This window comes from Aethalodelphis obliquidens, unplaced genomic scaffold (genome assembly GCF_003676395.1).
Source record: "Aethalodelphis obliquidens isolate GAN/ISIS:26980383/991018 unplaced genomic scaffold, ASM367639v1 scaffold33, whole genome shotgun sequence".
Lineage (NCBI taxonomy): Eukaryota > Metazoa > Chordata > Mammalia > Artiodactyla > Delphinidae > Aethalodelphis > Aethalodelphis obliquidens.
The window spans coordinates 18,335,740-18,352,299 of NW_020837977.1; the positions used below are offsets into that span (position 1 = coordinate 18,335,740).

Genomic DNA, 16,560 nt, shown 5'->3' on the forward strand with positions numbered 1-16,560 from the left:
CTGCTCCTGCATCTGTACACCAGCACTATATGATCAGAGGGCCTCAGAGGCCCTCAGGCTCTGAAATTTCAGCTCAGTAATATGGTTTCTGAGTGCTTACCTGGTACCAGGCCTAAGACAGCCCAGACCCCTATGCCCGTGACTTTAGCCTAATGGGGAAGCCAGACAGCAAACACATAATTACAAACAATAAACTTACAAGTGTCTGCATCACTACAAAGGAACACTCAGAGTGCTCTCAAGGTACACAGTCCGGTCTGGGTACCGTGATGGCAGGAACTTTTGCGAACACCCAATGGCATCCAGCTACTCGTGAAGAGAAGGTACAGAAAACGCAAGGGTTGCATTTCAGCGGGAAATACGGGAGGCCGGAGGGCATCACCAAGAGGCAGAACTTGAAGAAGAAAAGACAAATGCAAAGGAGCCCGTTTAGCCCAGTTCTCACTCCCTGTGCCCTCAGGGTCCGGTCAGTCCTGGTGAATCCACAGCAGCCGCCATTTCAAGGCGTTTCCATCAGCAAGAGAAGCTGACCCGGGTGGATGCCAGCAGAGACGTATGCACTGAACCGGTCAGACCGCCTGGAGACCCAGGTTCAGAAAACGGCAGGAACAAAGGCAAGCCGGGCAGCAGGAGGCAAACCAAAACCACAGCCAAGACCCACACCCCGCGGCGCGGGGGGCTGCCCGGAGGCGGCCTGTTTTGTCCACATCTTAGCAGCAACCGGCTGTGCAGCCTTGAGCATGTCGCTTAACCTCTCTGCGCCTCAGTTCCTCGTATGTAAAATCAACCTAAAACACCGTATTTCAACAAGCCTAAAATGTTGTCAACTGTAAGATGTGCTATTTTATGAGCCACTAAGAAGGAGAAAAACGCTGCCAGTTAAACTATGATGCAGCACTTTCTCATCACTCCAATTTTTTATTTTACATTTGGTAAAAAATCCTGCTTAGATCTTCTCAGATGCAGGTTTTTACCATGGCAGTCTTATACAGACATAAAAAGGAAAAATAAATTAGGATACTTCCGGACCTTTCTCAATTTGGAGCCCAGATCTCCTTCCGAATGGCCTGTTGGTCTGGTCATTGTCACCCCAGGCACCAGCCACCGGCAGCATTTCTGCAAAGCGTTTCTTTTTTTGTTGTTGTTTTTGGGGGTTTTTTGGTTTTTAATTAATTAATTAATTAATTTTTTTTGGCTGCATGGGGCTCCGTTGCGGTGCGCTGGCCTCTCACTGCAGTGGCTTCGCTTGTTGTGGAGCACAGGCTCTAGGCATGTGGGCTTCAGCAGTTGTGGTAGGTGGGCTCAGTAGTTGTGGCTCACGGGCTCTAGACTGCAGGCACAGTAGTTGTGGCACATGGGATTAGTTCCTCCGTGGCACGTGGGATCTTCCCGGACCGGGGATGGAACCCGTGTCCCCTGCACTGGCAGGTGGATTCCTAAGCACTGCGCCACCAGGGAAGCCCCTCTGCAAAGCACTTCTGCACCGTCTTCTCCTGGACTGGCGTCAAGCCTCAGACACCCCTCCTCCGAGTGCTGCTTTCTTGACCTCCCCCGGGGGGGCTGCGCTTTCAGGGCACAGACAAGGTCCTTTCCAAGTGACCCTCAACACGTTTGTTGCCTGAGACAGCGAGGGTTTGTGTACCCTCCACGCCACCAGGAAGACAAGCAAGCGTGTGCAGCAAGACAGGCCTGGTGACCACGCCGGATTCCAGACGCTGGGCGGGCTGTGCCTCAGGTCCCAGGAAGGACAGACGTTCCTGCCTGGGGCCCAGCAGGTGGTCACGACCTGGAGTTCATTTCTATAGGGAACCTAGTTGTAGTACATTGTCAGCACTCAATAAACATCAGTTCTTTTCTGCTTTGAATAAACACTTGTAGCCATAGGGAACTATACTCAATATTTTGTAATAACCTCTAAGGAAAAAGAATCTGAAAAAGAATTGTGTGTGTGTATATATATATATATATATATATATACACACACACACACACACACATATAACTGATTCACTTTGCTGTACACCTGAAACTAACACAACATTGTAAATCAACTATATTTCAATTTAAAAAAAAAAGAAATGCTTGTAGCAAATTATGAATGTTTTACAAAGATGAGCCTTTTCCTCTGAGTTTTGCAGGTTGAGCAGTGTGGCCGGAAGACAAGGTACAATGAGCTGACTGCTCTACCATTTGCGTGCTTTCAAAGAAACCTGAGATCGGGGTGGGAGCTACCAGGAGAGGGACGGAGAAGTGAACCTGGTTTCTTCAGCCCTGCAGGTAGCCCGTGTCCTCGGGATGAAGCTCAACGTGCATGACCAGCAGCCAGCACTCAGAACGGCTCAAAGAAGCCCCAGCAAGGAAGGGATGTTCCTTGGGGTTCAGTGCAGGTGCCTAAATAACTGTTTTTTCCTACTTTTTCCATCTCTAATTATTTAAGCTTAACTCGGTGATTACCCAGTGTTCTTGGGAACCCAGAACGGCCTTGCTGGTTCTCTTTTGTGTGATGTCAGGGCTTGGAACACTGAATTCTATCTCAGACCGTGACAGCTCACACACCTTTCCCACGTGTGAGAGTGGGGTGGGGGATGGGAAGGGCTCTCCCTGGGGAGGGGCCGTCAGAGGAGCGAGTGGAACAAAGGCCAGCCCCCACTGCATGAATGACCGGGGGGCCGGCGGGAGGCAGCTGATGGGTTGCTCTGCCCAACTGGAATGGCCTTTATTTCACAATCCTTCATGAAAAATATAAGACCTTTAACCCTTCACCACTATCGGTCCCTCCCCCTTGCATTTGCTTTGGTGCAATTCGGTGTTTCTAAGGGAAATATCTGAAGAATACTGTGAAATCCTGACTTGGCAAGTCATTGGCTACAGGGACCAAAGCTCTTCGGTTTTACCTGTAAGATGAGAATAAGCAGCGCAGGCAGGCCTGGGTGGCAGGCGCCCAGGAAAAGGAAGCGCAGGAGGGGCACTTGCCTTCCCTCTGCATTTGCAGGCCAGGACGTCAGGCTTCTAGTGTTCCAACACCATTTCTGGCTTACAGTGTGGCTTTGAGCCTAAAAATATGCGTATTTTGTATTTTGACAAATACCATCCAGCTGCACTCTCAAAGCCTGTGCCCAAATGCAGTCCCATTAAGGAGGAAAAGAGAGCCCAGCTCCACACAGGCTCACCGGCCCCGGATTCTTTGGTTTTTATCTCATCATTGGTGAGGTGGTGCAGATTTCACGCGCTTACGAACTACTTCTCTGAATTTCTCGTTTCTCTGTCAGGTTGTTTGAGCCGTCCTCATCTGTATCTTACAACAGCAGCTTAGAGGGGGAGTATCTGCTGGGACGGAAGGGGGACCAGGCGCTGGTAGAAAAGGTCCCCTGAATTCTCCAGTGCAGTCGGGCCCCACGGAAACTGGGAAGCTCTCTCCAAGGATCCCGCTCCTAAAACCTGGAGGTGGAGAAGCCAGAGCTCCGAGTAGCTACCACAGGTCTCACCCCCGCCAAAGGGCTGAGCTGCCAGTGCTGGGTGGCCCGTGGCAGCAGCTGTGTGGCCCAGGGGTGCAGGGCAAGCGGCTGCTCCCAGCTCTCTTTGTATCACTCAGCCCAGCCGCAGGGTTCCCCGTAGCTGGTAAGGCTGGAGTCTGAATTTATAGATTTCTTTGTTTATTCTAAAGAAAAGAAGCAGGAAGTTCATTTTTACCAGTGACCTTGACTAGAAGTCTTTGATGATGAGGTTTCACGGGTTAAACGTTCATCATGGCTTATTTATGTCATTTCTTTAATGGATAGACTTCATGAAATAAACTATACATACACAGGCGAGCACCTGTAGTTCAAAGCCAAAGTTCTTCAATTTAATATACCTATTTTTATTGTAGCTCCATCCCAAGCGATAATACAAATAATGTCATATCACTTTCAAATATTTGCCTGGACTTTTAGAACAATGATTGTTCTAGTCTTTCTAAAATATTTTAGACCTTAATAGAGAAATTTAAAGATATTCCTTCTCCACAATCATTCATCAAATACAACTTTATACGTTTTTTGTTATGCTCTTTGTTTTCTCTTTGTTTAAAGAGCAAAATGTTATTCCAGTGGAGGAAAAGAACTTTATTGCAAAAAACGATTTACAGCTGTGGTTCTAAATGCACCCTGAAGTATAAGAAACCTGGGGAAATGGCTCCACCTAGTGCCCTAGGTGCGGTACTGCAACACGCAAGCTCCATAAACAGTACCAGTGCTTCTCAAACTTGACCGTGTACAGAAATTATCCGTGATCTTGTTAAAATGCAGATTATTACTCAGGTGAGAGGTGAGGACTGAAACTCTGTATTGCTAACAAGCTCCCTGGGGATACACATGCTGCTCGTTCACGGAATTTCCATGAATTTGATGATAAGTTTAGTTGTCTAAATAGAAGGTTGTAATTAGATGTAAAGACCCTTTTAGATGTTAAAAGTTCATAAGTCAGACTTGTTTTCCCCCTTTTCTACAAGGGGCACTATATTAGTTGTGTTGGTGATGTTGATTACTAATTGCAGAAAAACCAATTGCCCTAAGTGAATTCCCTTTAATGTTCAACCCTTATTTTGTAAGTACAACATCTAAGAACATGCTCACGTATTCCCTTGCCCACTGCCTTACTGTGAACAGTTCTAAGAGCAGTGTTTCCATGTTCTATTTCATCTCCCTGGCAGCTGGCATTGGCTAAATTACAGCAGGTGCCCAGCCCGCTGGTCTAGGTAGGTGAGTTCTCCAGGTGAGAGACTAAAGCAGGTGCGCATGCAATGACAGGTGGCAGGTGCAGGGAGCCCCGGCTAAGTGGGTGCTCCGAGACTCTGCTGCACGAGGAGAGAAATCTGTGTTATGGGGACCCTCTTCCCCGAAGCCGTCCATACAATGTCTTCACAAAATAACAAGTGCTCCCACTTCTCGGACCCCCATTGTGCCCAGACTTGCCGATGACGTACACCTTCCCTCTCACACCCAGCACCACGGCCATCTGAGGGACCTTGCCATCTCACAAGAGAAGCTGCTGAAGCTTTGAGCTTTAACAGACCTCCTGGGTCAGCAGCCCACTCAGGACACACATGCAGAACCATCTCATTCAAAATCTCTTCCTTTAAACCACTTTGCCACCACAGGTAATGCTAGTTCCTGAGCGCACACCTCCTGGGGCGTCTCTTTCTTAAATAGTCTGCAGCTGGTTTTCAAATGTGTATGTTAATATAAAGTCTCAGAAAGTGAGAGCTTATCTCTTCTGTGTCCTTAACACGCTAGGCGGTGCTATTAATGTGCTATAAATGTCGTTTTTGGAAACTTGGCAAGCCACTTCACAGGTTTCTGGGGGAGCTAAGCGAAAATCAGTGTAAACCATTGTTACTACTTTGGCTTTGATTTCCTCCTCCTCCTGTCACCGACGGCCACCAAGGAAGAACTTGGGTTTGCCGTGCCCAGAGGCAGCTTCCACTTCCTTCAAAATTAAAGGTGAACTAGAGTATTGGGAGCAGGTTACCTGCAGCACCTACTGCTCTGGGATTCAATTTCTCCTTCACTTGCTTCTCCATTCCCTTCTACTGGTGCGGGTAAGGTGATCACTCTGCCTTTCTGACTTTAGTAGTCCCAGTGCCTGTTGTTGGGCCTGCTGTGTGAGCACTTCGGGTTTGCTGAATGTATAAATCATGAATAATTAACAATCCTAATTAAGTGGGACCAAGATCACACCTGGAAATTCCCACGAAGTGCTCACATGTGGTCAGTAGGTGGCAGTCTTGCCTCATTTCTGATGGCTAAGGGGCGCGCGTGCGTATGCGTGTGTGTGTGTGTGTGTGTGTGTCTAGTTGAAAGCCTGTGCTTCCTCACTTGTAGAAAAAAGGAGAATTCTCTTTCCAATTCTTTATAGAGTTGGAAAGAGTCTTCTGCAGGTCCCTCACTCCATTTGTCAAAGCAGAGGACCTGGGCTTCCTTGGTGGCGCAGTGGTTAAGAATCCGTCTGCCAACGCAGGGGACATGGGTTCAAGCCCTGGTCTGGGAAGATCCCACATGCCGCTAGAGCAACTAAGCCCATGCACCACAACTATTGAGCCCGTGTGCTGCAACTACTGAAGCCCGTGCATCTAGAGCCAGTGCTCCACAACAAGAAAAGCCACCACAATGAGAAGCCCATGCACTGCAAGGAAGAGTAGCCCCCGCTCTCCACAACTAGAGAAAGTCCGTGTGCAGCAAAGAAGGCCCAACACAGCCAAAAATAAATAAATAAATAAAAATTTTAAATAAATAAATAAATATGCACCCAACATAGGAGCACCTCAATACATAAGGCAAATGCTAACAGCTATAAAAAAGGAAACTGAAAGTAACACAATAATAGTGGGGGACTTTAACACCTCACTTACACCAATGGACAGATCATCCAGACAGAAAATTAACAAGGAAACGCAAGCTTTAAATGACACAACAGACCAGACAGATTTAACGGATATTTATAGGACAGTCCATCTGAAAACAGCGGATTACACCTTCTTCTCAAGTGCACACGGCGCAGTGGTTGACAATCTGCCTGCCGATGCAGGGGACACGGGTTTGTGCCCCGGTCCGGGAAGATCCCACATGCCGCGGAGCAGCTAGGCCCGTGAGCCATGGCTGCTGAGCCTGCGCGTCCGGAGCCTGTGCTCTGCAACGGGAGAGGCCACAACAGTGAGAGGCCTGCGTACCGCAAAAAAAAAAAAAATTACAGACCAATATCACTGATAACTATAGATGCAGAAATCCTCAACAAAATACTAGCAAACAGAATCCAACAGCACATTAAAAGGATCGTACACCATGATCAAGTGGGATTTATCCCAGGGATGCAAGGATTCTTCAATATATGCAAATCAATCAATGTGATACACCATATTAACAAACTGAAGGATAAAAACCATATGATCATCTCAAAATGTCCTTTCTCAGCAGATCCTGATTAAAATAATGAAGTTTAGCATGCCCTTCTTTTCATCGACAAGATGCTGACCACAGACTGTATGAATCTTACGGCGGAAAGGAAGTAACATTTATGGAACAGCTACCACATACAAGGTGGACCACATAAGATGCTTAATTCACCAACACTCAGAGGCACTTCTGTGTCAGGCGCAGTGGTAAGTGCTTCACAAATACTGACGTCTTTCAATCCCCATCATCACTGGATGCGTTAGGATCTGCCATTATCTCCCTTTTTTTAGATGGTGAAACCGAGGCTCGGAGAGGTTAAATAACGGTCACACAGCTAGTACCGGCCTCTGAGCCCAGGGAAACTCTCCTGGCAATTCTGCAAATTGGCCTCCGTGCCTGGAGCCTCTCCCTGGTAACTCAGTGAGCCCCCAACCACAGGAGAGGGTGTTGCAGTTAAAGGATGCACCCCAGGTCATCCGGCTGCCATTGGGGCCTGAAGCAGCACTGACGTTTACACGTGCAAGACCATGCCACGCCTGGCACACTGTCTGCAGCAAAGCCTCCCAGACGTGGCCACCAGAAACTGCACTAACTAAAGTCAGGGAGCATGCTTTGTTCTCTGACACACGCGGAGCTGGGTCCCTCTGCTGCCGTCTGGCGTTTTCTCCGCCCTTGCAGAGCCGCTCCACATTCCAAAGAATAAAGTAACATTCAAAAAGGAAAATAAACCGAGGAAATCCAGTTACTACTTCCAGGCATGAAAAGATCTTTCCCAATGCATATCAACTCAAGCTTCTCTGGTCTTGGACCCACACAGGCCACGTACACTGAAAACAGGCTGAAGCCACACACCAGGAAAGGACTGGAATCCAGACGGAGGGCGTCTGGCTTTTCTACTTAGATCTCCAGGTGATGTGAACTCTTCATCCTTGGAAATGACCAGCAGCACCCGGCACTGTTACATAATTCAGCTTGAGTCTCCCTGCTACGCAGTGATTTTAGGACTGGCTTCATAAAGCAGAATGGACGGATTTTGTGGAACGTGCCTGTTTTGGCCAAGAATGATCTGCACGATTATTCGATTAAGCCCAGGATACAGCTGTTTGTGACTAAGCCCCTGCGCCCTGAGGGTGACACGTCACCAGGCAGCTGTTTCCTGTTTTCACTCTTCCCTTTATCATTCTATCCGGACTTCCTTTCACCTGCAGGCCCCCAAGACGACCAACTTCAGCGAGTCTGACGTCTGCCATCTCCCATCTCCTTTTCCACCCTCACTGCTGCTCAGGGTAGTTGAGTCATTTACGTGGTGCGGGGACCCTCGTAAGGGCCTCACGAGTACATCCTGGGACTGGAAGGCGAGGAGACCCCGTCATCCACCTTCACGCAACTAACTGCCCCCTCATTTCCCGTGAAGAACTGTCTGTCGAGGCGACTCTGGCCCCTCCAACAAAACTGCAAAGTGAACCACAAAACAGAACCTCTAGCAGCACGTCCGGGGGGCAGTAACCCACCCAGAGCGAGGCTGGCACTCTGCACAGAAAATGAGTGGTCTCTCAGGCTTGTCTCCTGCTTCAGGCCGGACACAGGACAGGATGTGTTTAAATGTAAGGAAGTTCATTTCTGTGCAGATAGGTTGAGGTCAAAGCAGCTTTCCTCAGCACCAAGGCAACACCTCAATCGTCATGGTATTTGAGCTTGTAATATACAAAGATTATGGGTCACTGCACTTTACAGTTGGGAAAGGTGAAGGGACTTGCCTAATGGATCCTATAGCAATGGCTTAAGAATAGGGCGTAGTCTTCCCTAACGGAAAGTGCCTTTGAAACAGTATTAGATGTAACAATAAGAAGTAAGGTCACTGCCTTTATTTGCAATCTATGCCTTTTTTTTTTTTTATTTTACTTATTTTTGGCTGAGTTGGGTCTTCGTTGCTGCGTGTGGGCTTTCTCTAGTTGCGGCGAGCGGGGGCTACTCTTCGTTGTGGTGTGCGGGCTTCTCACTGCGGTGGCTTCTCTTGTGGAGCACAGGCTCTAGGCACACATGCTTCAGTAGTTGTGGCACGTGGGCTCAGTAGTTGTGGCTCACAGGCTCTAGAGCTCAGGCTCAGTAGTTGTGGCGCACTGGCTTAGTTGCTCCGCGGCATGTGGGATCTTCCCGGACCAGGGCTCGAACCCGTGTCCCCTGCATTGGTAGGTGGATTCTTCACCACTGCACCACCAGGGAAGCCCCCTGCAGGCTATGCCTTTTTGATTCAAAAAAAGAAAAGAGACTCCAAACAAACTAAACAGTGGTAGTAGGTCAGGGATGGGCAACAGTAAGAGAACATGGACTTCTACTTTTTAGACTTCAGTATTACATGACTTCAAAACAAGCATGGACTACTTTTATAATGATAGAAAGTTTTTTGGGACTTTTCCCCGTGATTTTAAAAAATGAAAATGTATTCTATTCCTGACTCTTAGTCACTGTAATCGTCAATAAAAACACGTTTTCTCTGCACCTTGGAATTCTTCTTTGCTACCATCTCTCTTCTTCTATATACAATATTCAAATAAAACTTTTTAGATACCTAGCATAGGAAATGTAAGATGGCTTTATGGCCAAAATGTTTAGAAAAAGAGGCACAGAAAAAAGTAGATGGTTTCTGGTGCTTTATCATCACTCTCCCTCAAAAACACCTGTCACTTGTGTCTCTGAAAAATAAAAACATGTTTTTAAATTGTTGCCCATCCTCTGAAATTCATAGGTGACTATCCGAGAAGATGGGGCTAGTAGTGATTCTTATAAGTTCTGGGTACTAAGAAATGGTTTAATAACAAGCCAAACTAAATAATCCTGGATAAAAACTGAAATACACTCTTCGTACTTAAATTACTTTATAAACGGAATCTTAGCTCAGCTATATTTGAGGTAGATAAGGTAACAAAATAATGCACTCTTTAGGTTTTTAAATTTTTTTATTTTCATAAAATAAACAAGCAGGAATCATTTTATTTCTACTGTTGAAGAATTATCATGAATTATTCAAGATTTAATTGCATCAGGATAAATTAAGCTTTCACGTGCTTAGATACAACAGACTTACTGACTGCTGAACCTTTTAAATTAACTGAGTTTAACTTTCACATGACCAGTTGTTTTTATGGCTTATATAATCATTGACCATTTTTTCAAAAACATTTAAAATGACTGAAAAACAAAGGTTTCCAAAGTCTATAAGTAAAATCATATCAATTAGAATTAGAACATTTACCTTCTTCAAGGAAAAAAATGATACTGGCTTGATCATTTCTGTCTACTCTGAGTTGAGAAAATGAATTCCCTTGGAGTTCTGGTCTCAATTTTGCTAGCAAATATTGAACTGCTTAGAAGCTACTCACCAGTCTTAAACCTTCAACTCACACCCCACATCTTAATCATCCCAAGCTGAAGGCTTGCTGCCTTGACACTGGGCAGCAGCGCTTCCTCGCGGCTACCGAGTAAAAGGCTCACCAGTTCATTAGCAGCCCTCTGACCTTGACCAAGCAGCCAACAAAGCAATCCCATCCCACTTGCACGTCCACTCTGATTTGCAACAGTAAGACAAGACCTGGATGGAAAGATGATGGAAGACTCAACCGGAAATTGACTAAGAGTTACACTCTTCCTTGGGCAGAGAACCAGGGAGCTCAGAACGGAGACAGAAGCACACAGATCCACCAGATCCTCTATGCAGTCCTTGCTTACTGTATTTTTATTTTAATTTAGATAAGAAAGAGAGAGATGATTACACAGAAAACACCAACATCTGCAGAATTACAAATTAAGCAAATGCAACGGGAAACACACGTGTTTCGGTCCCTTTCTGGTGCTCTTTTACCATCTGCTCTCTTGGAAGGAACTCAGGAGCTGTAGTACTTGAGGAGATTCTCATCCGTAGGTTTGAGGATTTTCTTATCTGCCATATTCACTACCCACCCAGGAGCAAGACCAAAGAAAATCTGCCTTGGATCTTTTCGAGTGCTGAGCATTCGGAAGAGTTCGTCTTTCGTGATATCAGGTAATATATAACCATACTTCTTGGCGAGCTCCAGTCTCGCTTCAGGAAATTCAGCAGGATCCGCCAAGTAACCACGATTCCTTGCATCAGTGTAATAGGTTACCAGTGCCTCAGGGGGGAGCATTCGCTTGGGAATGGGTTGTCCACGGAGAAAGAATGGAATAGGTTTGCACAGTATTTCTAAAAAAAATGTTTAAATAGAAAGAGAGAGATGCACATACTGCCTATATACATAATGATTTTCTCTTAATAATGGTATTCTTTTAATTATTTTTAAATATTTCCAAGAGGAAAACTTAATTCCCAAAACTTTTTTTTTTATTAAACAGGTTTGTCTTAAGTAAGCAAATGGAAACACTTGACTTTCAAAAGTCTGCATCTTGAAAGTCAAAGTTACTCCTGCATCACCAACAGCGAGTGAATTTCTAAACGTGGGAAATAGCATATTGAAGCCCCATGTTTCAAAAAACAAAACCTTTTTATGACACACTGGCTGAGGTGTATGAGAAGGCGGAGCGCCACCAGCCACACCAGTAGTAGAAACCCCTCAAACAGGAAGCCAAGGGAGCTGCAGAGCAAGTCAAACCCTCGTGTGGCAGTCAGCACGCGACCCCGAGGCAACAAGCTTACCCAGGCTTCGAGGGTCGTAGAAGGCCGTCGTGACGACACCCCCGTTCTTCTCGATCGCAGCGATGGCCAGCTCTGAAGCCAGCTGTACTTCAATATTAACTTTTGCCTTAAAGGTGTCAGCACCCTGTCACCCGTCAAAACAAGGTCTGTGAGGAGACGGCTTGGCTACAAGTGAATTAATTACATGAGCTTCCCGTCTACACTGTGTTTTCTCCTCTAAAGGGCCTGCAACGTGACAGCTATTCCTACTTTAAATACCTCTGCTTTGAGGTCCTATCAAACACCAAATTCTCCCACGTTTTTTTAGGCCAACCTGTTTTACCAATTTTCATTCCCTATGAGCAGGGATGACTAGAATTCCATTTTATGCATTTGGCGGGCACCAACATAAATGCACATTCCCATTACTTCAGTAACAGCAGATTGTTTAATCCTCAAGACAACTCTAAACCAACAGAATCACTGCCACACCAATGTCATAGACGGCAACACATAGACGGAAACACGGAGAGGTTAAGCAACTTGCCCAAGATCACAAAGCCAGGGGGAGTCTAGTCCCAGCGCCTTCGTTCCTAACCACATTATGCCATGTGACACAGATAAAAACTTACCTTCCTGACCCATAAGTAAGCAAGAGGCCAAGAGCTGGTTAAAGAGGCGGGCAAGAGGGCTCGAGCCAGCAAAAGAACAAAGTATCTGAGCTTGGGAGGGGCCACTCTAGGGAAAGGGGCAGAGACAACAACAAAAATAAAAATAGTACTAAACTTTTTAAAGTCCCGTCTGGGCACTTTCATTAGGATGTGCTATATTTTACTCTAATTGCAGAACAGATTCTGACAATATAAAAAGATGGTGGCCCTACCATTCTTTTTGCAGTAATAAAAATTTTTTTTGCTATTCTGGTACGGCCGAAACAAGCTGGCTCCCAATATCAAAATATTCCATCAATTCTAAGACACATTTTCTCACATTTTTCCCATCTATGATACTGGTAGGCATTTTTACAGTCAATGGCACTCCTGACTCAATGAAACAAAGTCTTGCCACATTATTTGAGATTTCTAATTACTATTCCACAGATTGCTTAACCATTTCCCCATCCTTGGGCATTGGGGTTAGTTCCAGCATTTTCAGTGTTATAAGAAGAATATTTAGCATTTCATTATATCAATTAGGTTTCTTTTATTTTGTTTTTCCTTAGGACTTCTGTTCCCAAATTGGTAATGTTGTGCTGAAAGAGCAAAAGAGTCTTATTATCCACTATTTACTACAAATCTGAAATCCAGAAAAGGGCAAGCAGTTTACAGAGCTGTAAATAATGTATAACTGTACTTATTCAACCAATGTCCTGGTGTAGATTTCAGAATGATTTTTGCTAGTTTAATAGACACATGCCTGAAAGCTGTTGGGATGTGCATTAATGTCTGGTGAGGTCATGGGTTTTTCCATATGTTAATCTACAGTTGTGTTCCCTTATTCGCCTCAAGTAGAATACTGAGGTTTAATGGTGTATTTGGTATTGTCTCTTCAAATCATTTTATTTGGAAAACTTTTATCCACAAGTGTACTTTTTCAAAGGAATCTAAAAGGTTTTCCCATAAACAATGCTCCCCTCTAGTGGACACTAAGTTACTTACACAGCAATATCGTATTACTGACATACAAGAAACAGGTAGTTGATTAACAATCTGCAAGTTCATTTGCTTATGAAACTCCTGGCCAACTTCTACAAATAGAAAACCGCTTCCCTACAATTAGAACTGAATTTGATTCATTTCTGTCTTCCATAAATACTGAGTGACTATCACAAGCCAATATTTCCAATGTTGTAAATACAGCAATGTATCAAAGTACCTGCTCTCAAAGAACTGACATCACAATGAGGAAAAACAATGAAAAATAAATGCATTACTTGGTAATAAGTGTCAAGTGTTCATACACTCAAAGAAAAATCCTTTGGGCAGAATAAGGCAGACGGTCGGGTATGAGGGTATGAATGTTCCTTTATAAAGAATGTCAAAAACATCTTCCCACTAGGATGACACTTGAACAGAGAACCAGACAGAGTGAGGGAGAAGTACGAATGGGTACACAGGAGAAGAACATCCCAGGACCAGGGAACAGAGCCGCCCCTGCCTCCCGCCACCAACAGCATGCAGCTTTCTAAAACCACGAGTATAACACGATCGCCACTACATAATGTTTATGACAACTCAAAAGGGATAAAAATAAAGCAGGCAGGGTGTCGATTATATGCAAATCAGAAATAGCCATCTATGTAACTCCAAAAACAATCTAATTCAGACTTACCTCCTCTACCAGCTGGACACCATAATCCCTTTTAGATGGCTGGATGGTCACGCCTCTCCCATTGACAAGTTGGGTTAAATCAATAGGTTGTGTAGGATCAACTCGACCCAAATCGATAAGATACTGCAGCCTGTTGAGACTCAAAGGCTGATACTGGCGTCTGAAGCTACACAAGAAAGTAACAGTAGTTGGAAAACTCAGCCAGACTTACCTTCCAGCAAGATCTCCAGATCAACTCAGAGCTTTGTCCTGGGTTTTCCTCCATCAATTTATATGGTTTAACAAAATAAAACCCCTGAGTATGGCATAAACATGTAATATTCCTTGATTTGGGGGCAATGAAACAAAACCAGTAAGTACTTACTTTGTTTCACCAACAATTATTTACCTAGGCATCTACTTCACTCATTTAGACAAATAAATAAATATTTAACCCACTATGTAAATTATACATTAATGGAACTCAAAGTAATGGTGATTACCATTTATTGGGTGACGAAAATGAGTCAGATTTTATATATGTAATCGCCCTAAACCTCGCGAGCAGACACCATTATCTCCATTTTGCAAGTCAGTGCAATGTCTGGCTTTTTCCCCAATTCAGGCTAAACTTCATTACCAAAAATGGTTCAGAGAAACAGCAATGAAAGTTTGCCTCAAAGTGGATTTAAATTTCTACCAACCTAGTTTTAGGTAACTCTCAGTGAGAATTAGGTATTTTACACTAAGAAGAAAAGCAAACTTACCTATGTCCTTCATTAAACCCATATTTTGGGATTCGAAGGTAAAATGGAGTCTGGCCTCCCTCAAAGCCCAGCCGGGGCCGGGTTCCTCTCTGTCGTTCTCCCTTGTGGCCTCTGCCACATTTCCTACCTCTTCTCTGACCTCTTGGTCGTCTTCCCTGTAAGGAAAGAAAAATGTTTTATGATCTACAGATGCACTTTTAAAAATTGCATTTCACCTTTGCACTGTATCTTTTGGTTACGCCCTTCATTCATCCAACCAAGCACGACTAGCCAAGCCCACTACGTGCCAGGCACCATCCTAGCTGCTCTGAGTCCAAACACTCCACATGAGCAACTCTGCCTCCGAAGATGTAGCTAATTCTTGCAACCAAACTCCAAGTTGTGTTTCAAAGGGAAAGTTCCAAGAATGAGATGAAAAAAAGGAGACTGTGACAGGTTGGAACTGAAAAAAATTGTAGAATTAAACATCCACAACAAGCAAAGTTTGCATGATACGCAAGCGCATTTATTTTGGAATTAATTGTCAATATGCCATTGTTACCCATATATAGCGTTTTATTTAAATACCAACTTATAAGGAAAATATTTTTCTTACTTTACATCCTGTCACTTCAGGAAAGCAACAAATTGATTTTTAAAGTGACAGTATGTCCATGACAGCTTTTCTAGCTATATTCAATGATTTGCAAAAGAGACATCAAATGTAATAAATCTTTCCCATGAAAATAAGGTATGATGGAAAAGCACTCCATGTTAAACCCAATTTTTTTTTTTTTTTTTTTTTTTGTGGTACGCGGGCCTCTCACTGTTGTGGCCTCTCCTGTTGTGGAGCACAGGCTCCGGACGCGCAGGCTCAGCGGCCATGGCTCACGGGCCCAGCCGTCCGCGGCATGTGGGATCTTCCTGGACCGGGGCACGAACCCGTGTCCCCTGCATCGGCAGGCGGACTCTCAACCACTGCGCCACCAGGGAAGCCCTAAACCCAATTTTAAATGAGACAATCATTTGTAATTCCTGCGACCTCGATCCCCCGCCCTAATTAACGTAATTAAGCCTCTAAACCTGAACCTTACAGAGAACTAGGACCACGTGGGCAAGTTTTCCCGCGTCACCTAAGCAGAGGGGCTCAGGGGCCCCTGGTTCCCCCAGCGCCTCTGGACCCGCGACCCCGAGGGCCCCCGCGCCGCCCGCAGCCTTACCGGTTTCCTGGAGCCCGGGTTCGGCCTCAGGTTAGCAAGGCTCACACGAGGAAGGGCCCGCAGCAGGTCCAAGGCCTGGGGCCCTCCGCCCCGCACCGGGCCGGCCATAACGGCGCGCCCGCCAAACCGCAAGGACGCCGGGCCGCCAGAGCTACGTAATTTCCGGCACTGCTTTACGGCCGAGGCCCCGCCCCTGTCGTGCTGCAGGCGCGCCGCGCCGTCAGCCGCGGGACATGCCGGGAGCCGGGTGCGTTCGCGGTGGCGGCAGGTGTGCGAGGGTGTAATCTTCGCGGTGCGCCGGCTTTATGTTTAGTTCGTTGGGGATGGGATCCTGTTTTGAGAGGTCGTGCCTTGACCTTGGCTCGGAATGTGCTGCGTTCTCTTCCGCCGCACAAAGCACGCGTTGAAAACGGTGTGTGCGTTAGAGGGCTTGGAGTCACTGGCCTGATGTGTCTCCCAGCCTGGTCCTTAGAGGCGCAGGGTCTTCTCCGAGCTCCACGTGGGGCCCAGAATAAGATACCCTGGGCGCTGAAGTACCGGCTTGGAGCTGAGCCAATTATACGCCCTGTCCTCTGAAAAGAATTGCACAACGGAGAGTTGTGGGTTAATTGTTATTTGGGGCAAGATGAGGGCTATAGCATGGGAGATAGCCCCTCAGCTCCGAGGAACTGCTCCGGAGGTCAGTATATATGTGATTTACGTGAAGG

General features: G+C 45.7%; 1 protein-coding gene across 1 annotated transcript; it reads right to left on the minus strand.

Annotated features, from left to right (window-relative positions):
- Nucleotides 1-9,867: 9,867 nt before the first annotated feature.
- Nucleotides 9,868-15,988, minus strand: MRPL15 (mitochondrial ribosomal protein L15). The gene is made up of 5 exons (XM_027128090.1): nucleotides 15,854-15,988; nucleotides 14,655-14,809; nucleotides 13,909-14,074; nucleotides 11,599-11,722; nucleotides 9,868-11,148 (listed from the first exon to the last, which is right to left on the minus strand). The coding sequence occupies exons 1-5, from the start codon at nucleotides 15,959-15,961 to the stop codon at nucleotides 10,811-10,813; spliced, it is 891 nt and encodes a 296-aa protein (XP_026983891.1). The 5' UTR covers nucleotides 15,962-15,988; the 3' UTR covers nucleotides 9,868-10,810.
- Nucleotides 15,989-16,560: the final 572 nt, after the last annotated feature.